The following is a 26301-nucleotide window of genomic DNA, read 5'->3' as shown; positions in this document are numbered from 1 at the left end:
ATCTTGTTTCTGATTTAACGGGGAAAGTTTTCAGTCTTTCCGCATCGGTTATGTTCTTAGTTGTGGGATTTTCATACATGCCTTTGATCATGTCAAGAAAGTTCCCTCACATTGTTTTTAAATACATAAGACAAAATACATGGGGTTACAAAGGAAACTAATTATGTTGGAATTGTTATAAAAATACTAAAATTAATTTGTGCTATAGTAATATGTGTGCTTATTTACTAACACATTAAATAACAAGATACAGACTATTTTGAGTTAGTGATAAGTATAAATGACATTCTGAAATACCTGCAACTGTAATGTGGTATGAAAGTATCTATGATTTTTACTCATGACAGTAGGTCCTACTAATACTACTGTGGTTTGCTGTCTCCATTGTTAATGGAAGGAGATGCTCAATTTTAGCCAGAGTTTACTGAAGATAGATACATAAATTGTTTCCCTTTAAAACTCATAGGTATCTGAATTCTCTCCACTGGAATCTCAGCTTAAGAATCTCTAAAGTTGTGAGAAAATTGGTGATAGAAAAGATGGACTTGGCTAGGAGGGAGGTGTAGGGAAGTGGCAAGCTGTTGTGCCCAGGAAAGGGTTGGTCTCACATTTCCATATAAATGCTACAAGGACAGTAGCAAAGGCTTCTTGCCAAATGATTAAGTCTGAAGGAAAGGGGACACGGACATAAGGGTGTTTGCCCAGAAAATGGCTACAATGGTAGAACGTGGACTGGAAGCTTGGCAAAGAGAAGAGGAAGGATAGAGGTGGAGTGGGTCAGTGACAAGGTGTTGGCTGGAGTTCCAGTAGGGTCAAGAGTGGACCAGGAGTGAACTAGAAGGAGAGGTGGTGTTAGAGCGAGATATTTGAAGTACCTAGAATACCTTCTGAAAGACACATTTTTTAGGACTGTCTGAGCAGGACTAAGAAAAGCTTTAAAGTTATTTGGCTAAATTCTGCATTGGCAGGTGGGCTCTTAACCACTAGCACCACCTGGGAAGCCCGATATGTTTATTAAAGGACAAATAAGAATGTGTTACTTGAAGTCCTGGAGGCTCAGTGGTAAGGACATGCCTGCCAATACAGGAGACACAGGTCAGGAAGATCCCTTGGAGAAGGAAATGGCAACCCACTCCAGTATCCTTGCCTGGGAAATCCCATGGACAGAGGAGACTGGCAGGCTATACAGTCCATGGGGTCACAAAAGAGTCGGACATGACTGAGCAACTCAAAAGCTTGACACATAAGGATCTTGAGATAGACAAACTGAACTGTAAATCTACAGTTATTTAGAATTTAGACTACTAGGAGATTTTACCTTGGAGAAGTGTTTTATCACTGACATTGTTTATGATTGACAGGGTATAATTGTAATTAAAAAGCACTGACTTATTTGGTTTTATTTTTGTATGTAAATTCTTTATTGCTCTGGTTCTAGCTTCACTGGGCTGCATTCTTGCCGTTTGACCTCCTAGAAGTAGATACACAAATACAAGATAACAATGCCATGGGACTTACGGGGTCTTCTTACCTTGTTGTATGGAGCTGGGTTAAGTGGAGCTGATTGGCAGAGCAAGAATTGGGGGCAGGCTAAGGAGGTGGTGATGCCAGCATAGGGCATGGTAGGATTTATGGGGTGGAGGATGGAACAATAATGAAGGGTCAGGGTCATCCGATTTAGAGGGGGTCTTTTCTTCCTGATCTTGGAACTTTGTCTCCTTAATGCCTTAGGGTCCTTCCCTCAAGCTTCCCAGTTGTCTCTCTGCTCTTCTTTGACATTTCTTTCCCATATCCTGCCCACCCCTTAGATAAGAGTCTTCCAAGATAAACTGAGCTTTAATATATCAGCAAGGGCCAGGCCTTCAGCTAGTAATGGCTTTGGAGATCCTGGAGGACTTAACCACTATCTCATCTGCCATCTCCTAGGTCCCAGTATATGGTGTAGGCAGGGAGTAGGAGACTCAGTGGGATTCCCTGGTGGTTCAGTGGTAAAGAATCCACCTGGAGATGAGTGAGATGCATGCTTGATCTCTGAGTCAGGAAGATCCCCTGGAGAAGGAAATAGCAACCCACTCCAGTATTCTTGCCTGGAAAACCCCATGGACAGAGGACCCTGGCAGGCTACTGTCTATAGCGTCACAAAGTGTTGGACATGACTTGGCAATGGAAAAACAAAGGGGACTCAGTAGGTCTAGATGCTCAGATTACGAAGAGAGTCTCATAATAACTTCTAAAAAGCCTCCCACAGTGCTCTGCCATCTCTCCTCCTCTCTCCATGTTGTACTACAGTGGGGTACATAGCAAGGGAAAGTTTGCTACAAGCCATTCCCCATGAGCAGCACCCCCCCTCCCCATGTCATTGTTCATTCTGTTCTCATGATCTTAGAGTGTACCAAGAAAATACAGACTTATTTTTAAGTCTCAGTGGAGATGTGAACCACCTCATTTGTTTCCAAAAATTTTCATGTATGCTCCTTGAACACCATTCACTTCTTGCTGCCAAGCAGTTTTCGGATCCTATCTGCATTTTCCAGTGTTCACCAGGAGCTCAGTTTTGCCTTCTAGTCTGAAATTAATGTCTTCAGAATATCAAGACTTTAAGTAATTATCTTGAAATAGTCATCTCAACAGATGCTGTAGCCACACTTGGGTTTTCCTGGTGGAGAGGGCTGAGGAGCAAGCATTTTGTTTTAAACATCATGCTGGGTGTCTATACAACCCAGGGAAAGGGTTGGAATAAACAAAGACAGGCCTTACAACTAAATTTTTTCTCAACACATATCCTCACCTACCAAACACACTTCTCACATTATTTTACTCCTGGGGTTATTAGGAGGTTACCTCTCTTCTTCATTTACCAGGCCTTTTAGATAAATAGGGCTTCACATTTTCAGCCCAAATGTAAAACTTTCTAGGTACAGAGAAAAAAGATGAAAGACAGACAAGGAAAAGGTGAGAAGACAGAAAGAAAAAGGGGGCCAGAATAAGCTGAGGGCCAGAAAGGAAGGAAAATGGGTAATCAGAAGTAAGACAGAAGTGACAGTAAGTGGAGAGAATAAAATAGGAATAAGAGGACAGAGACGAGAGAGAAAGAATAAACCCATGACGTGAAGTAGGATGAGAGAAAAGCAAAAGGGAATTCTAAATGGAGAGTCCTAGCTTGCCAGGAAACAGAAACATGTAGGGGGCCTGTCCAGGGGTAGGGAAAGACTCTTCCTTACCCTTCGGTCCTAATTTTAGGCTCCTCTTCTGCTAGTAAGCTTGACTTGGATGGCTAGTGTTTTATCAGCACCCTTTACTTGCCATTCTGGCTTCTTCATCGCTCACCTACATTTGAATACACAAGTGCAACAGCGCATCCTGGTACAGAGGATGAAGGTAACTAAGAGGGATGAAGATAACTAGAGGGAGCCCCTCTAGGGATGGAGAGGAGGAGATAGGACATTTCCTCTTAGAGGAACCCTATCTTTATCTGAGCTTTCCTCACTCATCACATCCACCCCACAAAGCAGCATATAAGACGCCAAGTTCAGATTTTCCCTTTATTTCCATCTTCATCAGGGGGTGAGGTATAAGGTTGGTCCAGATGCCTGGGTTCTAACCTCACGTTTGCTTGGAACTTTTCCCGAGTCCATGACATTCTTGCCTGATTTTCAAATGTTTCTTCCTTTCCTGGTATTTACTCTGGAAACACCTTCATTTCTTCAGCAACACACCAAAGGTCTAGGTGCACGTATCTCTGCTACAGCCTGGATGATAAGCTAGCTATGTCTGTAAATCCACGATTTTCCGCAAGCATTCGGCAACGGGGCCTGTCCTAGGGGGACCCCAAGCGGAGCCCACTCCTTCGGACTAGCGCAGGCAGCGCGCGGGCCACCCGCCGGCCACGCATCAGGAAGGAGGTGGTGCGGGCACGAAGCGCAACTCGGGTGGAGCCGGTCTCAGCAGTCCCGGTCGCCCGGCGCTCGCCTCGTAGGTCCGCACCCTCCTGACTTAGTCGGGTCACCTCGCGCGCGATCTGGTTGAAAAGATCCCGTTCCACCACGTGCAGTATCACCACGGCGTCCCTGGACAGGGGCTGTTCCAGCACCTGCAACACAATGTCTCCCCGCAACCGGCGTTGTGTGTTCCGCCGCGCCCCCTGCCGCAGCGGCGGAAAGCACCCGTGCTGCTGCAACATTCCAGAGGATAAGTCTCCCGGGTACCAGCTTCCTTCCTGTTCATGTCCTCAGCCCTCCTGGGCTGCCTGCCACCTAGGTTTCCAGGTACCCGGCTGGTTTCTTATAAATCGTCCCGCCCCGCCCACTTGCCGTCACAGAAGATAGTGGCGGGCCACTCTCTGGTGTGATTGGGCTCAGGACAAAGGCACCGCCCACTGATGATCAAGGAGAAGACAAACGGATAGAGCTCCTGGAGAAGCTAATTGGCTGAAGAAAATAGATGCCAGGCGCTGATTGGATGAGAGAGAGACAAAGGGTGGGGTGTAGGACTCTTGCCTAGACTTGGGGCCTGAATAGGGCTAATGGTGTCGGTGGGTCTCCTGAAATTTAGGGCATAAACTTCCTGTGGAGTGCTCCTTCTCCACTTTATTATTATTATATTTTAAGTTTATTTATTTATAACTGCGTTGGGCCTTAGTTGCGTGTCTAGGCTTCTCTCTGGTTGAAGGATGTGGGCTCAGTTGCTCTGAGACATGTGGCATCCTAGTTCCCTGACCAGGGATGGAACCCACATCCCCTACAATGGAAGGGGGATTCTTAACCACTGGACCACCAGGGAAGTCCCCCTTCTTCATTTTGAGTCAGGATTTCAGATCAAGGCTGTAGCAATTTGGCTCTCCTTTTACCAGGGGCGGAGAAGGCAATGGCAACCCACTCCAGTACTCTTGCCTGGAAAATCCCATGGACGGAGGAGCCTGGTAGGCTGCAGTCCATGGGGTCACTAAGAGTCGGACACGACTGAGCGACTTCACTTTCACTTTACCAGGGGAGTGGAAGGTGATTTTTCTATTTAGAAAGAAGATTTTGAGAACTCAGAGGGTACAGTAATAATATCAGATAGAGCTTTTCCCAAAGCAAGAGATAAAAAGGAAGCTACGGTGCCATCTAGAATCCAGGAAAAATAAATGCCATGAGGATAAATGTAATGTCGCCCCACATGAATCCCTAAGCCTCCTCACAAGTTCTTCATGGGGAGACTTAGGAACTTAACATGAAAAAAAAACAACTGGCAGTTTCAAGAGGCTGTAAAGTCTGTGTAACTCAACAGAGCTAAAGCAACAAAAAGCTCAAATTTAATCATAACTTTTGAAATAGGGTGATAAAATGGAATTCTTAGATTGGGCTAAATACTGAAGGCAGACTGGGCTAAGAACTAAAGGCAGAGAAGAAATATAGGGAATCCCCTCTTCCCATCCATGCCAAAGAAGTTAGTGCTTGTCTTCAGTACCTACAAAGGAGGGTGACTATTGAGAGGCCTGGCTCATCCCTTACTTCAGTGATGTAAGAAACTGAAGAGAGATTGAGAGGGAAAAAAAAAAGGATTTGTTTGGAGAGGGTTATTGGAGGATTAACGGGTTTAGAGCTTTGTAATTTTGAACCATATCAGACTGAGAGAACCAAGAGGATGCTTGAGTCTAAAATCAAGGGACTGGCGCGGTCCGCGCAGCCCGGGGTCGCGTGGGGCAGGGCCGCGGGCCGCAGGGCGAGCGCGCTCCGGGAACATGGCGGCGGCGGGCCTCGCTCAGATCCCCGACGTGGACATCGACTCCGACGGCGTCTTCAAGTATGTGCTGATTCGAGTCCACGCGGCGCCGCCCTCCGGGGCCCCGGCCCGGGAGACCAAAGAGATCGTGCGCGGCTACAAGTGGGCCGAGTACCACGCCGACATCTACGACAAGGTATCAGGCGAGATGCAGAAGAAGGGCTATGACTGCGAGTGCCTGGGGGGCGGGCGCATCTCCCACCAGAGCCAGGACCGGAAGATCCACGTGTACGGCTACTCCATGGGTTACGGTCGGGCCCAGCACTCTGTCTCCTCTGAGAAGATCAAAGCCAAGTATCCGGACTACGAGGTCACGTGGGCTGACGACGGCTACTGAGGCCTACTCGAGGCCCGCTCCGTCCCGCAGCCCACGCAGAACTCTGCCCTCAAGACCCCTCCCAAGGGGCTGGACTGCACCCCCTGGCACTTTGCCACCCTGGCCGGGCCTCGGTGCCTGGGGTTCCCTCTCAGAATTAAAAGCATCGTCAGCTCCGCTGCTCCCTGAAAAAATAAATAAATAAATAAAATAAAATAAAATCAAGGGACTTATTATTATCTAAGAGTAATGAAGAATTATTAAACTTGTCTGTAATTTCATCCATGGGAAAGAGAAGATAGGATTTTGCATCTGTCTACTAAGGGACCATGAAGAGAAAAAAGAGATTTTTTTTTTCTGTTTTTCTCCTGTGTAGTCCTGGTCTTTGGATTAATGAAGGATCTTTATTAATTAGTAAAGTATCTGGAATATGTGAGTGATCTTTCCTCCAACCTTATATTAGGCAAATACCACGTTGAGTCATTGGTATCATAATTCAAGAGTATGATATAGGCAGGACATACTGGATTCATCCTAAAGGGTAGTTTATGATTTGATACCATGTCATTTTGACTGTCTAGGCCACAGAAGAGAGGCCTGGGATAGCCAACCATCATCATATACCAACAACAAACACACAAGCAAATAATTTCAGAGAACTAGAAGTGTTGTGAAAGAAATAGAAGGAAATAGACACAGTGGGCAGAGAATGACAAAAAGGATCTGAGTAGGTGATCTTGGAGCTGAGATTTACATAATAAGAAGGAAAACAACCATATGAAGAGATGGAAAGTAGGTATTCCAGAGAGAAGGGACTCTCTCCAGCATGTTTGGTACATTTGAGAAATAGTAAAAAAAAAAAAAAAAAGTGGGACTAATAGGACAGAGTGGACAAAGTGAGTAAAGGTAGGGGAGGCCAGAGAAACAGCCAAAGATCAGACCACACAGGCCTTGATGTCATAGTAAGTGTTTTGGATTGCACTGGTGACCATGAAATGTTTTAAGCAGTAGATTTCCTTCTTCCTGCCTTGTGCAGGTGAGAGCAGAAGGAAGCAGATCAATCTAGCAAACACTCTGTAGATATGATTGTTTTAGGATATTGAGATGGGGAGATTATTTGGATTATCTTTGTTATTTTTGTTCAGTTGCTAAGTTGATTCCAGCTCTTTGCTGGACTGCAGCACACCAGGCCTCCCTGTCCTTCACTATCTCCTGGAGTTTGCCCAAGTTCATGTCCATTGAATTGGTGATGCTATTCAACCATCTCATCCTCTGTGCCTTCTTCTCTTTCTGCCTGCAATCTTTCCCAGCATCAGGGTCTTTTCCAATGAGTCGGCTCTTCACATCAGGTGGCCAAAGTATTGGAGCTTCAGCATTAGTCCTTCCAATGGGTATTCAGGGTTGATTTCTTTTAGGATTGACTGGTTTGATCTCCTTGCAGTCCAAGGGACTCTCAAGAGTCTTCTCCAATACCACAGTTCAAAAGCATCGATTCATCTGTGTATATCCTTCTTTAGGGTCCTACTCTTACATCCTTACATGACTACTGGAAAGACCATAGCCTTGACTATATGGACCTTTGTCAGGAAAGTGATGTCTTGGCATTTTAATATGCTGTCTAGGTTTGTCATAGCTTTTCTTCCAAGGAGAAAGCATCTCTTGATTTCATGGCTGCAGTCAGCATCTGCAGTGATTTTTGAGCCCAAGAAGAGAAAATCTGTCACTGCTTCCACTTTTTCCCGTTCTATATGCCATGAAGTGATGGGCCCAGATGATCTTAGTTTTTTTTAATATTGAGTCTTAAGATTTTATTTTTTGGGATTTTCTAGGTAGGTCCAAACACCTTCACAAATGTCCCTATAAAATAGAAGTAGAGGGAGATTTGATGCAGACAAAAGGAGAGGTAGCAACATGACTAGGGAGAGATTGGAATGATGTGGCCACAAGCTTGGGATTGCCAGTTCATCACCAGAAGCTACAAGAGGCAAGGAAAGGATTTTCCCCTAGAATCCTTGTAGCAGAAATATTGCCTTGATGACAGCCTCATACTAACTTCAGGCCTTCATAACTCTGAGTGAAAAAAATGTCTGTTATTTTTAACCACCAAGTTTGTGGAGATGTTACAGCAACTATGGAAAACTAATATAGGTGAACTGGAGTAAGGTTTTAGCAGTGAAAAAAGCTGGAAATGATCGGATTCACAACAAATTTTTGCAGATAGTATCAGCAGGACTAGATGATATAGTCAAAGATGAGTCTGAGGTTTTGTTCTGAACAAGTGGGTGGATGATGATAACATTTACTGGGAACCTGGGTCTCCTGCATTGCTGGTGGACTTTTTACTGTTTGAGCCACCAGGGAAGCCCTTTAAAGCCAAGGGGCCAAATAAATCAAACAAGAAGAAAAAAGTCCAGAAGAGGGAGGACTTGGTCCACGGAAAAACCCCAAGCTGATCCTCTGAAGAGGATCCAACAAAGGAAAGGAAGAGCCAGTGAGGAGGGAGGAAAACCAGGTGTGTGTGAAGTCACGGAAGCCAAACTTCTGTGAGGGGAGAGCGGTCATGGAGGGAAATATCTACATTGTCAGATATTGCTTTAAGGGTAGAGAAGCAGAGACGGAGAAGGAAATGGCAACCCACTCCAGTATTCTTGCCTAGAGAATCCCGTGGACAGAGGAGCCTGCTGGGCTGCTGTCCATAGGGTCGCACAGAGTCGGACACGATTGAATCGACTTAGCATGCATGCATGCATTCGAGAGGGAAATGGAAACCCACTCCAGTATTCTTGCCTGGAGAATCCCAGGGACAGAGTCTGGTGGGCTGCCATCTATGGGGTCGCACAGAGTCGGACACGACTGAAGCGACTTAGCAGCAGAAGCAGCAGCAGAGAAGCAGAGAAAAGACCACTGCCTTTAACAAACTGACTGCCCCAGGTGACGTTGACAAACACCATTCTAGTGGCTTGGAGGAGAGAAAAGCTCCACTGGAGTCAGCTGAAGAGAGAACGGCTCTGCGGAATAGTCCACAGCAAATCTGGGCAACTTTCCGGATGACTTCTGTCGTGCGCGCGTGCTCAGTCACTTCAGTCATGTCCGACTCTGTGCGACCCCATGGATTGCAGGCTGCCAGGCTCCTCTGTCCATGGGAGTCTCCAGGCAAGAATAGTGGAGTGGGTTGCCATTCCCTTCTCCAGGTGACTTCTGTCAGGGAACAGGGAATTGGGAGAGAGAATAGAAGATGAACTACAAAGTAGGAACAGTTGCAGAGGCCTCATCACTGGGCTGGTTGAAGGGTCTGAGGTCGGCGCACGAGAGGAGGGCTTGGCCCTATGAACTCCATTTCCTTAAGCCTTTGGCCACCAAACACAGGAGCTCGCTGGGGCAGCGACCCTTCCACAACCTTTGCACAGTTCAGCCAGGAGCGTGAGCAGTTTGCATGGGAACCACGGCTCCCAGAAGGCGTTGCGCCGAGCGGCCAATGCGCAAGCGCGCGCAGGCAGCCTTCGACTCTCCCCTTCCCCCCAAGCCCCGGCGCCAGTTCCAGGCTGGAGTCACCGACGCGAAGGGGGACGGGTTCCTCTTAAAAGAGAAACACCGGCGGCGCGCGCGAGGTGGGCCCCTGTCCTCCCGCCGCTCTCCGGGCCTGCGCGCGACACGGGGGAGGCGCAGGCGCAGTCGGGATGAGGGCGGGTGGGGGCGCTCAGGTAAGGCCGGGGTGGGAGTGGGTCGCGGCGGGAGCTCTGGGCGGCCTGGGAGCTGCCTTAGGAATTGGTCCATCCGACGCAGTGTGAGTGTTCAGTGGGGCGGCCCAGAAGGGAGTGGGGGGTGCCCTCCAGACCCCCGCCCCTCCCCCTGCCCCGGCTTTACCCAAGTCGTCCGAACTGTGAGGAGCTCTCCCAGTGCAAACGACCTCTTCCCTCATTTACCAGTAAAGACTCAGGCCTTTTTCAATATGAAACTGTTACCTTACCCTTTACCCCGCCCTAGTTGAAATTTTCTTACCCCGTAGCTCCAGTTCTGCACTTCAGTGTGCCGGGGATCAGGCCATTCTGACTTTGATGCTGTCCCCGTACCTCCCACCCCCACGATACCCACCCCCTAGCACGAGTTTACACGCCCTGACATGTAAGCAGACATGGTTTGGACCCGGTGGCCGCGAATGCTGTTGCAGTGGTTTGGTTCTGCCCCAATTCACCGATGAGGAAACTGAGGCCCCTTCAGAGTGTGGAGCTGGGGCCTCTGGACCCGTATCCGATTAGCGTCTCCTCCACCCCGCAGGCCCTGGTACTCATGGCGGCCTCCCCTGCGGACGCGTCCCGCAGGCGGCGGGAGAAGCGACGGCAGCTGGATGCGCGCCGCAGCAAGTGCCGCATCCGCCTGGGTGGCCATATGGAACAGTGGTGCCTCCTGAAGGAGCAGCTGGGCTTCTCCTTGCACTCGCAGCTGGCCAAGTTCCTGTTGGACCGGTTAGGGCCCGGGTCAGAGGTTGTGAGGGAGGGCACCCAGGCTACAACACCCAGCACCTTACCCGTCCCCTCTCCCTGACACCAAGTGTGGTCCTGCTGCTCCTTCCCACTGGCAGATTTCTCATTTCAGAAGCAAGGCCAGTGTGGTTTGTGACCTCCCACGGTCTTCCCCCACCTCTTGGTCCCCAGAGGATAGAGGACCCCTTAAGTGTGTGAGTGACCAGAGCTGAGGGCATTTGGCCACATGGGCCCTCACTTGACCTGCCTCTTGTCCCCCTGGCAGGTACACTTCTTCAGGCTGTGTGCTTTGTGCAGGTGGGTAGGGAATGGCTAGGGGTAGAGAATTAGGAGCCAGAGAGGGAAGAGGGGGCAACAGGGAGTGGTGTGACCCAGAAATACCCTTCCTAAGGGGACTGGATCGGAGGGAGCCTTGAGTGAGTTTGGGAGAGATGGGAGGAGTTGGACAGCTGGGAGGGGCCACCTGTGGAGAAGAGAGCAGGGGGTTGGGGTACAGGGCTGTCTGAATGTGGCTCTCCAGGATGAGAGGAGAGGGCCTCCCAGCTCACCCTTGACTGTTGCCTTTATTGCTCTAGGTCCTGAGCCTGTGGCCCCCAAGGGACTGCAGTATCTCGTGCTTCTATCTCATGCTCACAGCCGAGAGTGCAGCCTAGTGCCTGGGCTGCGGGGACCTGGGGGCCAAGATGGGGGGCTTGTGTGGGAGTGTTCAGCCGGCCACACCTTCTCCTGGGGCCCCTCTTCAGGCCCCAAATCTCCAGAGGAGCCAAATCCGACCCCTCTTCCAAGTACTGACGAGAGGAGCTGGTGCCCAGAGGCCAGGAATGGGCAGGCGTCTGCAGGTAGGCTGAGGGAAAGAAGAGTTATGGAGGAAAAAAGAGGGGAACTCAGAACCCCATTCTTCAAAAACGATCCTTTCTCAGTGGAAAAACTCTATGCTGATAAGGAAATATATCCTCAATATATTTTTAGGTATGAAAAGCAGAATACAGAATTGGATGTATTGTATGTTACCATTGGTGGATAAATAAGAGAAGAAAGGAATTTATTTGTATGTACTTATGAATGTATAAAAATTTCTGGAAGGGCATGTAGGAAAACAGGTTACCTATAGGAAGACTGAGGTGGCTGGGGTACGGATTGGAAAGGAGACTTTTCACAGTGTACCTTTTTATACTTGTTTCTCTTTTTGGGCCATGTGAAATGTACCATCTCTAAAATCAAACAATCCTTCCCACTCCAGTAGCCTGTGTCCCCTCTTCCTTCTTCTTCCTAAGAGTCTTCCCACCACTTTAGGTCTTAGAACTTCACCTGTCCTCATCCCTCCAGTACAGAATTCCTTCCCTTTTGACGCTACCTGTGCCAACAGGTTTGGAATCTAACTGTGATGAGAGGGCTCAGGAGGCCAGGATGCCCAGGTGAGTTTGGGGTTGGGGAGCGGGGGACAAGATAGACCTGGGTGGACAATGGAAGTGAGGGAGCAGGACTTCACACTTGCTTTCCTTGGACCTGCAGGGGGGCAGGAGCCCCACCGGAGACCTTCCCATCCCTTGGAGAAGATGAGGAAGAGGAGGATGAAGAGGAGATGCTCAGTGATGCTAGTCCCTGGACCTACAGCTCCTCCCCAGATGAGCAAGTTGGGGCTGAGGGAGGGTGCTGAACAGAGCAGGCTAGTGGTGGGTGGTGGGTGGTGACTGGGGCGGGGGGCACTCAGAGCTTTGGTTTGCAGACTTCAGGGAGTGGCTTGTTGGTGGACAGGGCAGGGTAGGCTTTGGGGAAGGCAGAAAGAACTAGAGATTTTTGACCTGGGTGGAAAGTGAGTTTGGGATCTTTGCAATTTAGGGATTGGGTTTGGGCTGGGGCTGGCTGAGGATCCATGAGATAATGCCCTCCTCCTCTTCATTCTCCTTTCAGCAGTGAGCCAGATGTCCCCAAACCACCCCCTTCCCCTGTCACCCATGCACTTAAGGATGGGGAGATACCCCTGGCCCCTGCAGCTGTCCCAGCTCCTCTTGCTTCGCCATCCTCATCAGCATCCTCATTGGGTTCTGGAGCTCCTAGGCCTGTAGAAGTCCGGATACAGCCAGAGCTCAGGGGGACCCCTCAAGCAGACCAGCAGACTGAGCCCCTGGCCAGGTAACCTGATGGCTGAGACAGAGGGCAGGGGCATCCTGGGACATGGCCCTCCCTCGAGGCCCTCTGCTCCCTCTTTGCTGCCCATAGCCCTGGGAGTCAGGCTCAGTCTGCTCTGGCCTCGGCATGGGATGAGGACACTGCTCAGATTGGCCCCAAGAGAATTAGGTAAGCCTGGGGAAAGGGGCCCTGGGTAGGGAAGGGTGAGGAGGGAGGTGGAGGAGAGCCTGCACAAGTCCTCCCGCTTCCTATTCTCCTTCCTCAGGAAAGCTGCCAAAAGAGAGCTGCTGCCCTGTGACTTCCCTGGCTGTGGAAGGATCTTCTCAAACCGGCAGTATTTGAATGTGAGGATGTGAGGGGTACAGGTTGGATTCTGTGTAGCCTCGTGGGTGGAGGAGGAGGGCTGAAGGAGAAACTGAGGTAAAGAAACCTGGGGTGTGGAGGGAATTCAGAGCCAGAGAAAGAAGGGTTGGGATGGATGTGCAGAGCTTGCCTACAGTTATAATCACTCATCCAGATGACTGGTAGATAAGGCAGGAAACCAAGCCTCAGGTGCACAGCTGCTGCCACTACTGCTTGTTGCACAGGCCCTCTGTTGACCACATGGAGATAATGGTGGCATTCCTCAGGCTTTTGAGGTGCTACCGACTGTTCTAAGCACTTGATATGTGTCGAGTCTTCTGATCTTCTCAACATTCCTGTGGAGTGGGCGCTGATACTATTCCTGCTTTGCAGATGAGGAAACCAAGGAACACAGAAAGATTAAGCATTGCCCAAGGCTTCTCATTAGTGTGTCATGGTGCTAGGGTTCCTCAGTCCATTGGACTGCCTTGCTCTGCTGGCTCATGTGGCTGGTCCTGCACTAGAAGGTTTAGGAGACAATCTTGTCCTCAGCTTTACTACAGGAGAGGTTTGAGGCACAGAGAGGGAAGAGTCCAAGCCCCACACTCAGCGAGAGCTCTCACAGGGTTCTGAGGCTGGGGGGACCCTAGACCAGAGGGATGGTGAAGCCTGGGTGGATGGGATTTGGGAGAAGGAGAAGGTCCCCTTGTGGTTGCAAAGCTCTAGGCTTTTGATAAGAACAGCAGGGACGGTCAGACATTAACATTGAGTCTGTTAATGAAGGAGACTGAAGTAGTTTAAATATGGGGAAGTGGGATTATGGAGAACGGGAAAGCCCATGCAGCTTAGTGAGCCAGGATGTGAAAATTAGACCAGATAAAAAGAGAAATATTTCCTAGAAATACTTGGGGAGTTAAGGTTGAAGAACACACTACCCTTAAAAGTGTTCCAGGTTGAGAGAGTGTGTGTTTCCAAAGCACATTTAGGAGAAAATTATATAATTGGCACTGGCACAAGCACACAGAGACAGTGGCTGCCTTGTGATTCCCCATGGTGAGCTATTAATAAAATGTAGGCCATCTGAGAGACACTGTTGGGCATTGATATTGATATCAAGGAGAATAATCATAACCACCCAAAATGTGTTCCCATCCCTGGCAGATGGCAAATATATAGTTAGGGATCCAAGAATGTCAGCAGAACTGCATTTTGTTCAGGGAACTAGGCATTGCAGGGTGAGGTTGTGACAAGGAGGTGAGATAATGGAAGTTGAGGGCAGGACAGAGTAAGGGCAGGGTGGGATCAGGAAGGGATGGGATTGGGGTGCTCACTTATAGGTGAAAACTGGACTATAGGTGAGGTGGTGACAAGGAGAACTGTTAGAAGAGGGCAGAAGAGCCTGGCTGCTGGGTCCGCTCTGGTGGTCTCCCTGAGAAAGCCATGTGCTTCCTTCCCTAGCACCACAAGAAATATCAGCACATCCACCAAAAGTCCTTCTCCTGCCCAGAGCCAGCCTGTGGGAAGTCCTTCAACTTTAAGAAACACCTGAAGGAGCATGTGAAGCTGCACAGTGGTGAGTGGTGGAAATGCCTTCTCATCTCCCCACTGTGGGTCCTGTCACCTCCCTCTATGGGTACCTTCACCTCCCCCAGGAGGCCCATCACCTCTTGTCTGCAGGTTTTGTCACATTGCTCTGGGATAACTCTTCATTCACACTCATCCTGCACTCTCTTTTTGTTGAGATCTTGCCTGCTTTAAACTGTTCTAAGTGCTGGGACTCGGCAGTGAATAAAGCAGGCAGTACTCACCTTGTAAGATGTCCACTCTACTGACACTGGGCCACAAAGAGCTGTGAAAGGTGCTTTGAGCAAAGACCTAAGTGAAGAGAGAATGGAGGCTTAGCCACACCCACAGGCAGCTCATGAGAGGACCCTAAACTGGCATCTTCAAGCATGATCCAGGAATGGAGAGGAAGACAGGAGGTTAGAAAGGAAAGAATAGAGGTCAAATAGGTGGTAGAGGCCTCCAAGACCATCTTCACGATGGCTTTGCTCCTGGTCACATGTGATGGGCACCAGTATGTTGGAGGGAGGGACACAACTGATTTTAAAAGGAGCATTGTGACTGCCATGTGAAGAATAGAGGGACTGCAGAAATGTGCAGCACAGTAATGGCGACCTGGGCAGTCAAGTTGGTAGGAAGTGGCTGGAGACTGACGAGTGAAGATGGAGCCAGGGCTACTGTGGGTAGAACAGATTGTCCATGGGTAGGACTGTAGAGTCAGGGATGATTTGGAAAAAGATTCGAGCCTGAGCAACTGGATAGAAGGTGATGTGATTCCCTGAAAATGACAGAGAAGCAAGCTTCAGGAAGGGGACATGACATTTTATTTGGGACATGCTAATCAGGTGTCCCAGAAAACATGAATCTGAAGTTCAGAGGAGATGTTGGGTAAAAAAGAAAAAAATGTTCATCATGAGCACTTGGGTGGTTTAGAGCTGTGGGTGGAGTGTTTCTCCAGGGAGAGAGTGAACATAGGTAGAGAAGTCTGAGCAGGGCAGGTGGGAAGGTCAGCTACAGAGGGGCCAGGGAGGCAGCTGAAGAGCAGTATCCGAGGAGCCAAGTGCAGAAAGCGCTCTGGGGAGGAGGGGTGACCTATGCCAGTGCTGCCAAGCTGAGTGAGATGAGGATGTGGAAAGGCCACCAGACAGGGTAATGGAAAGCTATCCTTGACCATATGACAAAATGGCATGTGACAAGGGAGATAACACCCAGCAGGGGGTAGGTCTGGAGCAGAGAGGAGCTGAGGAAGTGAAGACAGCAAGTACGGACAACTCTTCGGAGTTTTGCTGTGAAGGCAAGCAGAGAAGTAGGTATAAGCTGTAGGGCAGGATCATACAGAGATGATCCCACAGAGAGGAAAGGCTTGCTGATGCCAGGGTTGGGCAACCTCAAGTCAGTGAGGAGGGGGTGTGTCTGGGCCCAGTTGGAAGGCAGCCACAGGGAAGCAGGGACTATTCACATACATGGGCACAGAAAGCAAGTTGCCTGGTGTATTAGGTGAGGGGAGGATGTGGGCGTTCTTTCCTGGCTCTTTTCTTCTGGGTGACTTATAAAATGAGGTCATTGCTGAGTGAGGTTGGTAGAAAGAGGAGGTCATGTGGAAAATGCCCTTCTGGATTCTAGAAAGTGGGAGAGTAAACTGACCAAGGAAATGCAGAGGTACTGTGGTAGGGCAGTGGGGAGGCTTGAGACCTGCAGTTGTGTATGAAAGTAGAGCCCAAGGTGGGGTAGCAGGGAGTTGTAGGTTGTCTGCTCTGCTCAACACACATGTGCAGGCCTGGAGCAATCAAGTGTTGTATTTATCCTGAGTTGGGTTTTAACCAGGAAAACATAGCTGAGGAAGAGAGAGACAGGTGAAGTGAAGGAAGGCCACGAAGATGCCTTGGAAATGGACTGGTCAAAGAGAAGGGAGGAAGACAGTGGGAAGGCAGTGGGCCACTGAACTGGCAGCCTGGGGTTGTGGGATTACTGTAACAGGACAAAGGATGACTGGAACTAGGAAGCTTGAAATTGTGATTTGTACATGGTGCGTAACGTGGGAGTGGTGGCTGAGGAGGGTGGGGGGGCCAGGTCAGTGAGGGTCTGGGAACCAGGAGAGTGGAGGGCTGGACATGTAGAAAACAAGTTGACATCAGTGGTAGTGACTGAGGAGAGAGCTTGGAGCAGGAGTTGTGTGGAGTACAAGTTAGTGATGGGGATGAAGGCTATAGGTACGCGTGTGTGTGGTCTGATGGCAGGGTATACAGAGCAGTGGTTGGGCAGAAGACTACAGGATGCCATGAAAAGGATGGCTATCTCCTCTGTTGCAGGAGGTGTAGGAGAAAAACCATACCAGGCCTGTGAGAAGTGCTAGAGATGGGCAATGGGCAGGTGCTGTTAGAGCTGGCGGGCAGGTTCAGGGAGAAAGGAGAGGGGATTGGCTCTTGATACCCACAGGGTGTCTGTCAGGTCACAGGGCACTATTGTGGGGCTGGGAGGACTGAGACATGCAGACTAAATAGGGACAGTACTCCTTTGGAGGACTGGAAGGGGTGGGCCAAGGAGGGCCTCAGTTTGGGGATGGATGCTTGGCTATCCCCTATATGCCCACAGACACCCGAGACTACATTTGTGAGTTCTGCGCCCGGTCTTTCCGCACCAGCAGCAACTTGGTCATCCACCGGCGCATTCACACTGGAGAGAAACCCCTACAGTGAGTGTGGGGAAGGGAGCCTGGTGTGGGGTGAAGTGGGGAGGTGCTGGAAGGACACCTGGGAAGCTGGGACCAGGAGGAACCCCTGGGGAAGTCAAGATGGGCTGAGGCACCTTCCCTCACTCTGCTCCCCCTTGTTTAGGTGTGAGATCTGTGGGTTCACCTGCCGCCAGAAGGCATCCCTGAATTGGCACCGGCGCAAGCACGCAGAGACAGTGGCTGCCTTGCGATTCCCCTGTGAGTTCTGCGGCAAGCGCTTTGAGAAGCCAGACAGTGTTGCAGCTCATCGCAGCAAAAGCCACCCGGCTTTGCTCCTGGCCCCACAAGAACTATCTGGTCCACTGGAGTCCTGTTCCAGCATCTTGGCCTCTGCATCCCTGGGGGCCAGTGAAGGATCCAGGTCCTCTCTGGCTCCTCAGGCTCCCATGCTGCTCCCTTAGCAGCGAGCATTCCCCAGAATTTGGGGATCCAGGCCCCAGGGACTGGAAAGGAGCAAGAAGGGCCAGATGCCTGGTGTCCAGGAACTAGGGTGATGGGGAATGCAGGGCAGGGGCAAGACTGGATTTTAGGGGAGCCAGGCTACTTGAGTCTTCCTAAAGGACAGAATAAACCCAGTATTTTACATAGACCTGTGTGGGCAGAGTATTTTGGCACCTGAGGTACAGAAATCTTGATTTTTAGAAACAGGCTCTGTTGGAATGTGCCTGAGTGCACCCTAAGTGCAGGCCCTGTTCCTCTTTCTGCAGTCCCCCACCTGCCCCCACTGTGAGGACCCAGCTTTCTCTCCCAATTCACTTTGGCTTCCCTTTTTTCTGTGGAGAGTCACACACACTGTTGCCTTCCAGCAAGGCAGGGTGTGATCACTAGGTCATTCCAGAGGGATGAGCTGGAGAAGGATTAGAGGTATGTGACTCTGGGCCACATTTGTATTCTTTGTTAACCAAGACAACCAGATGTATAGGGGCCCCTGAAGAGTCTTGCCTTCCAGTGCAAAAATGAGGGGGATATATATCCAAGGTTGCTGAGCTAGCCTGGGAAGGGACCAGAGACCTTGATTTTTGAAAGGGCCTGTTTCTTGGGTGACTCGTGGTGTCTGCGAATACAGCAGCCTCAAGTTTAACAAAGGAAGCTCTTGGCATCTAGAACTCAAACAATTCTTTTATTTCACCACCTGCAAGAAAAAAAAAAAAAGACCGGCCAATTTCAGGGAATTTTCAACCCTGCACTGTGGCCTCTGTGGAGCTGTTTTCCCATGGTTCCAAGCGTGATTTGTACATAGCATTCTCACTCCACTTGGCAGTGCCCAGCTTTGTGGACCCATGTGTCTTGACTCAGGTCCCAGGCTAATGTCCGCTACCTGGAGAACACTATCCTGAGAAGCACCCTGATCTGTACACCAACAGGTCTGTCCCATGAGACAGGTGGGCAGCCATGCTGTGAAGCACTTCTCTTAAGTGCTTCTGATGTGGAGATATCTTTCAGAAAAGTGAGCTCTCCCACTATTTCTCTGCAAATTTCCCATCTCTCAGAAGCTGAGGGAAAAAGCAGCAAGAGACTAACAGTCATGTGAAAGGAAGAGGCAAGAAGACCACAAGGCTGGTGGGATGTGACTCTAGCCACATCTGTAGTCATTACCTGAAGAGATAGGATACCAAAAGTACCCAGAAAGAAAAGGCAGAGGGGACTCAGGCTGCAAAAAGGAGATGGAATAAGAGAAGACAGAACAATGATGGGAAGACAGGCAAGACCTGAGAGCACAGCAGCGGGGATGCAACACACCAATACTTGGATGCTGTTCTACGCGTGGGGTCTGAGAGGTTTTTCCTGCACCTACACCTCAGAGGGGGAGAAGGACTGAGAACAGGCAAAGAGCTGACAAGGGACGTAGATGTAGGGGCGCAGCGAGAAGCCAGGTGAAGTTCTACTAAGAGAGATGGAGAAAGGTGATAGGCCATGCTGTCTTTCCACAGACCTCCGTCTGCGAGTTGTCCCACCATCCCTGTGGCATTGTATGAGTGCTTGTCTAGCCCACTCCAGAGAAGTCTCAACAAGTCTCTCTCAACTGAGACAAAAAAAGTCCTGGCTTTTCCTGTCCTGCTTGCCCAGCAACTATGAGTGCAGTGCCTGCCTTGGGCTGAGTGGCAGCGGCAGCAGGAGCAGTGGAGGCACGAGCACGCCTGTGAGCTCGCTGGTGCTGTGACAGGGAGCGGCTGTGGCTAAAACATTTGCCACACTCCGCACATTCCGCTGGCCGCTCGCCCAGGTGCGTCTTGCGGTGCAGTGCCAGCTTGGAACCCACACTGAAGGCCTTGCCACACTCAGGGCACTTGTGGGGCTTGTGGCCAGCATGGTTGCGCCGGTGCACATTGAGGTTGGAGACGCATGTGAAGCACTTGCCGCACAACTCACAGCGGTAGGGTTTCTCACCTGTGTGTGTGCGCCTGTGCTTTGTGAGGTCTGAGCGGTCGCTGAAGCAGCGGCCGCACTCGGTACATGGGAAGGGCCTCTCACCTGTGTGGATGCGCTGGTGCACCACCAGGTCAGAGCGCTGCCCAAAGCCCTTGCCACATGTGGCACAGGCATGTGGCCGCTCTCCCTGATGGCTACGCCGATGGCGCAGCAGCGTGGAGCTCTCGCTGAAGCGTCGCCCGCAGTCGCCACAGGCATAAGGCTTCTCGCCCGTGTGCGTGCGCTGATGGCGCACTAGTGTGGCGCTCTCCAAGAAGCCCTTGCCGCACTCCGGACATTTGAAAGGTTTCTCACCTGAGTGCGTCTGCAGGTGTCGCGTTAGCGTGGAACTCTTGCCAAAGCTCTTGCCACACACACCACACTGGTGCGTGTCCGGAGCACCTGGCTGCTGAAGTGTGGAGTCACTGGAGCTCCTGGCTTCGTGGACACGCAAATGGCTCCGAAGTCCAGCGCTGCTGCGGAAGGCCCGCGAGCACTGTGTGCAGCGGTGGAGTGTGTCAGCAGGCACGGTAGGTGTTCCCCATGGGTGCGCCCGTGCCAGGTGGAAGCGCAGCGCGCTCTGGCGGAAGGCTCGAGGGCACAGCGGACAGCGGTGGGGCCTCTCGGGAGGGTGCCAGCGGCGCCGGTGCAGCAGCAGAGCCGGGAGGTGTGGAAAGCATCGACCACAAGCTCGGCAGCGGCAGGAGCGGATGCGCCGCCTGTGTACGCTCTGGTGCAGGTCAAGGCGGCCGCTGTGGCGGAAGCTCTGGCCACACTCACTGCAGATGTAGAGCGTCTGGCCCGCGTGAGCGCGTCTATGTGCACGGAGGTCTGAGGCCTCTGCGCATCGCTCGCCACACTCTAGGCAGCGGAAGCTACTGTCACCACTGTGGGCACGCTCATGCCGCAGCAGCACCGAACTGTAGCGGAAGCTCTTGCCACACTCACTGCACCCGTAAGGTCTGCCCGCTGCCACCTCTGAGGCAGCGAACATGGTGAGGGCCAGGTTGGGAGCCCTCAGGGTGCAGAGTGCCACTCACACTCTGGAGTCCACCTTCTGCATTTAAGTTATTTTTAGTTTTCTTAAGGCCTAGAAAGGGAACAGTAGCAAAGGAAAGGGAGAGAGGCCTGGAAAATTGGTCTGTAGATTCCAGGGTTCCTTCTCTCATGGCAGGTGCTGTGGCTGTTTCAGAGGTGGGCTGCAGCTAGGTTTACCATGTATCATGAGCCCTGCAGAGAGAAGGTCACCATGAGCTCCAGCAACATCTATGACAGCTACACCTTGGGGAATGGAGGGTCAAGCACAGGCTCCCTGTTTTCTGTAGCGTCCTCAGTTAGGTCATCTCCTGAATTCCATTCTCCAAGAGAGGAGGCAAAACCATGGGAGTCCTAGAAATATAGGCCAGGGAGGGGTGTGTCCTTGTGTCACTAGGAAGGGCAGGAGGGACTCAGTGGGAAGTTTGCCTCCAGTACAGTGCTCAGAAGAGGAGGAAGAGTGTCCAGCTTGTTTTATAGCCTTAGACCAGGGATCCTGGCCTGGTGATGCACTAGGAAATGACCAAGGAGGGATGGGCAATAAGAAGTCCCCTAGGCCTAAACCAATCAAAGCCTTCTTCCAAAGACTCAGGGTTTCCTAAGTAACCAGTGTGAACTGAGCCAGGCCTAGACTCGAAGTGGTGAAGCATAACCCTCTCCAGCAGCAGCAGCCCAGGTAACAGGCTCAGGAAGGGCTGGGACCTGAGCAAGGAAAAGTATTTGAGAAAACCAAAGTATTGCTCCTTGGCTTTGGACAGCACCTGATAAGCAGTCATTCCACAGGGTACAGTCTCCAAGTTCCCTGGCCTAACCTTGAGAAAGCAAAGCAACTCAGGACCCAGGAAAGGGGTGAAAGAATATCAAAAGTTGATGGTATTATTAAAGAAAGTGAAGTGAAAGTCGCTTAGTCGTGTCCGACTCTTTGCGACCCCATGGACTGTAGTCCATGGAATTCTTCAGGCCAGAATACTGGAGTGCGTAGCCTTTCCCTTCTCCAGGGGATCTTCCCAACCCAGGGATCGAATCCAGGTGTCTCACGTTGCAGGTGAATTCTTTATCAGCTGAGCCACAAGGGAAGCCCATTATTGAAGAAGTGCCTTTCAAATTTCTAGGGAGGGCAGGGAAGGAAGAAGGAAAATCCTTTCTAACTCTCAGGGCATCCAAGTTGTTTGCAAACATTCTGCAGACTTTCCTCATTACCCCAGCTCCAAGGATCTGAGAACCTGAAGTAGCAAAGAAGCCCCTTTATGGGGATGAAATCTGCTCTGCTATTCTCTTTATCTCAAACGGTATCCCTGAATCCTTCTGACAAGTTGGCCCAGATGGCCCTCCATGAGCAGGATCAGCATTTGTGCACAGAACTTCCTGTGCCCTCTAGCTAAAGCACAAATGGGGCTGCTCTCCTAACCTGGCTGGCCTCACCACTGGCTGCCTCAAGACCCACGCCTCTGTCCCCAGTTCAGTTCAGTGGGACATGAGAGACAGGTATAGTCACTATCAGTTACAGCCATGTCACCAACAGATCCGAGGTAGGAAGTAAACAATAGTCATAAGTCATTTTCTTATTAGCAGATGGCAACTCTAAATTTCCAGAGCTGTGGTTAAAATACCCCACAGATGGGGTTCTAATCTTCTGGATGCAAATGGAGCCAATTTAAAAAAGCCTTTAAAGCTACAGACCTGCAGGAGTGGGCTCTGAAGCTTCTGCTCCCCTCCGTATTATTGGGCAGGAGTGGCTGATGTAGGATGTTCTCTCTCTATGCCTCTGGAGCAGGGTGTGCTGTGCCCTGCAGGAGGGATAAAATAAGAGGGACAATGTGGTTTTAAACTGAGCAGAGAGGACAGATGCAGGAAGAGAGAAGAAGGGAACATTTCCTGGAAGAGAGGTCTTTTTAAAATGGATATTTTCAAGTATAAAAAACTTAAGAATAGTATCACAGATCACTCACTCACCTTCAGCACTTATTTATATTCTAAATTATGTTCCATCTATAACATTCCCCCAACTTGCCCCAGCCCATACTTGTTTTTGGAGATGGGTGGGGGAGGGGTGCACTGGTATATTTTAAATCCTGGTCATCTTATTCAAAGAGTTTTAAACAAAATCTGTAATTAGGAGCAAGAGACCTCTGCAGACCTGAGAGCAGACTTTAGAGGGAGTCTCTTGGTTCTTCCAGAAGGAGTTTTCAGCCCAGACACTTGCTTGGGTTGCTGATTCTAACTGGTCAAAATAAAAGGAAAGTTTGCCCTCATGTGAATAAAACCTCTCAAGGGTCAGTGGTTGATCCCAAATGCCAAAGAAAGCCAGGCTTATGTCCTAGTGAGTGTTCCCCCTCACCTGAGTGTCTCTGGAGACCCTGGCACCTCTCAGGCCAAATTTCTGGGATCGAACCCTCTACCAGGCTACTGCTTTCAAGGGTACATGTCCAAGGAAGGTAAGACAAATACACAAACATAAACACACACACATAAATGACATAAACAGAGATACCATTCTGCCCCATTACAGACATGGAATAAGAGACCCTGATCTAGGGTGCAGGTTTGGTGCTTGAGTGTCAGGGTGTATCCTTCAAGTTTCACTTCTGTTCACCTTACCCCATACTGGAGCTTGCCCTTGAAGGAAAGGGTCTATGTCTGGAAGAAAATCTGAAAAAAAAAAAAAAAAAAAGTATTACCGTGCCAACAGAACAATTTCCAGACTGTCCTAACCATCATTTTCCTGATTGAGTTTTGAAGTGTTATACCACCAAATTTCTTTGATTTGGGGGAAAAAAATAAGTACAAGGGAGGCTTTAAAGAGGGAAGGGGATAATTATGTGTGAATTGATGAAAAATCCTAGTTGTTCAATTTTAGTAGCTTTCAAGCATTTAATACTTACAGATTTATTATATATAACTAATAAAAGACAAGTACTAAGAAGATAAGCTAATGGCAAAACTTAACATCACAATACATTTCTGAGTTTCGTTTACCACAAAACGTATTTGTTTCTTAATAGATATTGCCAGCATTTCATGCCATATCCAGTGGTTCACAGGAGTGTTGGACTAAATCAGGATTTATTACATTTACTAACAATCTTCTGTGAGAGAAGTGTAGTTCTTTTTCTTCTGAGTTGTACTGTCCAGTCAGAATAAAGATTTTCCTCCCTGGTTATCTTTTCTGCCAGGCCAACATTTCTGGGGCATGTGAAGAGGTGAGTGATCATCTCACAATTCCTCCATCTTTAAGCCAGAGTTGGATAAAACTTGTCTGGATGCAGATGTGGGTTTGAGGGCTGCCTCAGCTGTGCCATAAACAACATGTGGCAACTGAAACTTGAAATATGGTTGGTCCCAAATGAGATGTGCTATAAGAGTCAAGTACACTCCTAACTTCAAAGACTTAGTATGAAAAAGAATGCAAAATATCTCTCTGAATAACGTTTAATATTGACTGTATGTTGAAATAAAATTTTAGATGTATTGGGTTAAATGAAATGATGAAATATATTTTATAATTTATTTCACCTGTTTTTAAGACAAGTGATGATTACAAATGTGGCCAAATGGCTTGGAACAACATACAAAAGGAGGCTACCCCACCTCACAGTTCCTTGAGAGGATGGCATGGAAAGGTCACTAACTTCCCTGACCCTTAGAACCAGAGAAGATGGCCACTCTTCTCATCTCCTAAGATGCAGGGCTCTGGCCACACCCTCCAGAGGGTCCACCTGCTCTTCAGGAAAGTGAATATCTATAGTGCCATGTAGATCTGTTTGGGACTTGGGGTTGTGACTAGTGCAAAGCCTATCATTGCTACTCTCCTAGTTGTTACTGGCATCAATATGGAATGGCTCTCGTATGTTCCTGAGTATGTACCACTTTCCTCCTTCCACTAGTCCTTTCAGGTGGGTACTGCTGGGCACCCCTGTGTGACCTGAGGTTCCCCTGCGGTGCAAGCTTTTCTAGAGCCACTTGGGCGGCAAGTGGGTCCAGGGACAGGAAAGGGATGGCAGGCCAGGAGGCCTGTCTCTGATTCTCCCCGATAGTCTCTAACCGTTCTGGCCCCGGCCAGTTGATAGTAACAGATCAGGAAGTCCCAGGTGACCTCACAGGCTGTCATGGGACTGGGGCTCACTCTATGTGCTTTGCATTCGATTCTTTGCAATCCTGGTATGAGAAAGGAAACTGTTGGCCTTAGAAGTGGTTTGGAGAGTGGTAGCTGCATTTGGGAGAGATTCTTCTGCTGGCCTCTCTCTATATACTTAAACCCCACCCTAGTCCCAGTCCTAAAGTCTGTTCTGTTGCCCCAGCCTTAATGACAGTGTAGTCTCAAGGACTCTGAGATACCCCTAGAGGCAGATGAAATTTTACATCCATTATGAAGCAAATGATAGACTTCTCACTGCTGGGAGGAGGAAGGGGGAGGAATTGGATGGATGGAAAAGTTTCCCTGGCTCTCTGGAGCCTGATTTGGGTCTTTTCCACTTGAAGTTCTTTCTACGTGAAAGCCCTTTCCTGTCTTCATTCAGTGCCCTGCCCCAATAATCCCTCCTCAGAGAAACCCTACTGAGCACTTCCACTCTTCCAGCCCCCTCCTTGGCTTTATTCTGAATAATCAGTGAAAGTTAACATTAAAGAGTGATTCCCAGTCCACTCTGGAAAGGTTTCAGTCTCTTCTAAGTGAGGATGGGGTATGAACTCCAGAGCAGCAGAGTGGCCACTCCTCACTTCCCTCTTTCCCATAACAGAAACAAGGTCTAGTATTTTAAAAGACCTTGTCCCTTCCAGCTTCAGATCCAGTCTGACATGTTTAGAGTTGGTGGAAACAGAAATGACAGTTCCCCCTCCCCTCAACTGCCCAAGCCTGATCATGATCCAAGCAGATTCTTTTGCAACTTTTTTTCACAAAGATTTTTCTTGTGAAATCTGGGAAGTGTGGAGAAGGTATGTAGTTGACAGGGAGAGAACACAGCAGTATAGTTTATTCTCTATGTTCCTCTGACACACGGGCAAGACTCAGCTTAGAAGAGCCAGAGGAGCCCAGAACCGGGATGAGGGGAAGGACTATAAGGTGGTTTGCATTCTTCCTGGGCCTAGCAAGAAGTTGGGCACACATAAGGCATCTAATGCTTTTTTAAAATGATGTATTAATCTGGAATGCTATTCTTTCAAGCATTAGGTTCCTGGAGTAGAGTGCCTCTCTCTAGTCATCTTATCCTCCATCTTATCCTTCCACTGCATACACTGCAAATACTCTGCCTTGGTTTACCAAGTGGGAACTGCAACCTCTGCAGGGGAACTAGAGAGGCAAGTGTCCAAGCTCTGGGTCTTCCATGACTGGCTGTGTGACCTTGGACAGGGGAGTCGTGTGCCTAACACTCCTGCCTGAGAAAACTCAGTGGAGGAAACTATTATAACGTCTCCTATGAAAAGAGGTAGGTGTAAAGTCTGAGAACGGCAGTTGCTGAGTTTTTAGGATTTACTCTTCCAAGGACAGTTTTGAGGAACTCTGAAAAAGAGGTCTGACTCCTACCTCCTAAACA

At 49.5% G+C, this 26301-nt stretch overlaps 2 protein-coding genes, 1 long non-coding RNA gene and 1 pseudogene across 47 annotated transcripts in view; 2 read left to right on the top strand and 2 right to left on the bottom strand.

Annotated features, from left to right (window-relative positions):
* Positions 1 to 4536: 4536 nt before the first annotated feature.
* LOC145511286 (14 kDa phosphohistidine phosphatase pseudogene) lies at positions 4537 to 6300 on the top strand (annotated as a pseudogene). Its single transcript, XR_014057745.1, has one exon. The product of XR_014057745.1 is annotated as a 14 kDa phosphohistidine phosphatase pseudogene (transcript).
* A 387-nt stretch (positions 6301 to 6687) lies between these two features.
* On the top strand, positions 6688 to 17913 carry ZNF692 (zinc finger protein 692). Of its 17 annotated transcripts, XM_081504237.1 has the most exons (13): positions 6688 to 6871; positions 8438 to 8591; positions 10355 to 10542; positions 10826 to 10857; positions 11136 to 11399; positions 11927 to 11975; positions 12073 to 12189; positions 12472 to 12693; positions 12781 to 12858; positions 12956 to 13034; positions 14491 to 14605; positions 17188 to 17287; positions 17430 to 17913. In XM_081504237.1, exons 3-13 carry the CDS (start codon positions 10367 to 10369, stop codon positions 17725 to 17727), a joined length of 1530 nt encoding a protein of 509 aa, XP_081360363.1. In that variant the 5' UTR covers positions 6688 to 6871; positions 8438 to 8591; positions 10355 to 10366; the 3' UTR covers positions 17728 to 17913. The 17 variants fall into 17 exon arrangements, with proteins under 17 accessions (XP_081360363.1, XP_081360368.1, XP_081360362.1 ...); XM_081504242.1 differs by lacking the exon at positions 6688 to 6871 and having other exon boundaries at positions 7110 to 8591; positions 12475 to 12693; XM_081504236.1 differs by lacking the exon at positions 6688 to 6871 and having other exon boundaries at positions 7110 to 8591.
* Positions 11500 to 15113, bottom strand: LOC145511285 (uncharacterized). The gene is made up of 2 exons (XR_014057744.1): positions 14841 to 15113; positions 11500 to 13414 (listed from the first exon to the last, which is right to left on the bottom strand). It is a non-coding gene; the product is annotated as an uncharacterized LOC145511285 (long non-coding RNA).
* Positions 17914 to 18427: 514 nt separating the features above from the next.
* ZNF672 (zinc finger protein 672) overlaps positions 18428 to 26301 on the bottom strand; it is a 15354-nt gene continuing 7480 nt past the window's right edge. For 8 of the 28 annotated variants that reach the window (XM_081504251.1, XM_081504257.1, XM_081504258.1 and 5 more), the window contains 3 exons: positions 23369 to 23419; positions 22451 to 22557; positions 18428 to 20965 (listed from right to left, as the gene is read on the bottom strand). In XM_081504251.1, coding sequence (XP_081360377.1) covers positions 19332 to 20729 — 1398 coding nt within the window. In that variant the 5' untranslated portion in view covers positions 20730 to 20965; positions 22451 to 22557; positions 23369 to 23419 and the 3' untranslated portion in view covers positions 18428 to 19331. Of the gene's footprint in view, positions 21879 to 22446; positions 22558 to 22907; positions 22992 to 23108; positions 23177 to 23368; positions 23420 to 26301 lie in introns of all 28 variants that reach the window. The other 20 variants (XM_081504270.1, XM_081504272.1, XM_081504255.1 and 17 more) reach the window with 6 other exon arrangements.

This window comes from Giraffa tippelskirchi, chromosome 6, assembly GCF_054371585.1.
Source record: "Giraffa tippelskirchi isolate mGirTip1 chromosome 6, T2T-mGirTip1v1.2.pri, whole genome shotgun sequence".
Taxonomy (NCBI): Eukaryota; Metazoa; Chordata; class Mammalia; order Artiodactyla; family Giraffidae; genus Giraffa; species Giraffa tippelskirchi.
This window is presented reverse-complemented; position numbering and strand designations above follow the sequence as displayed.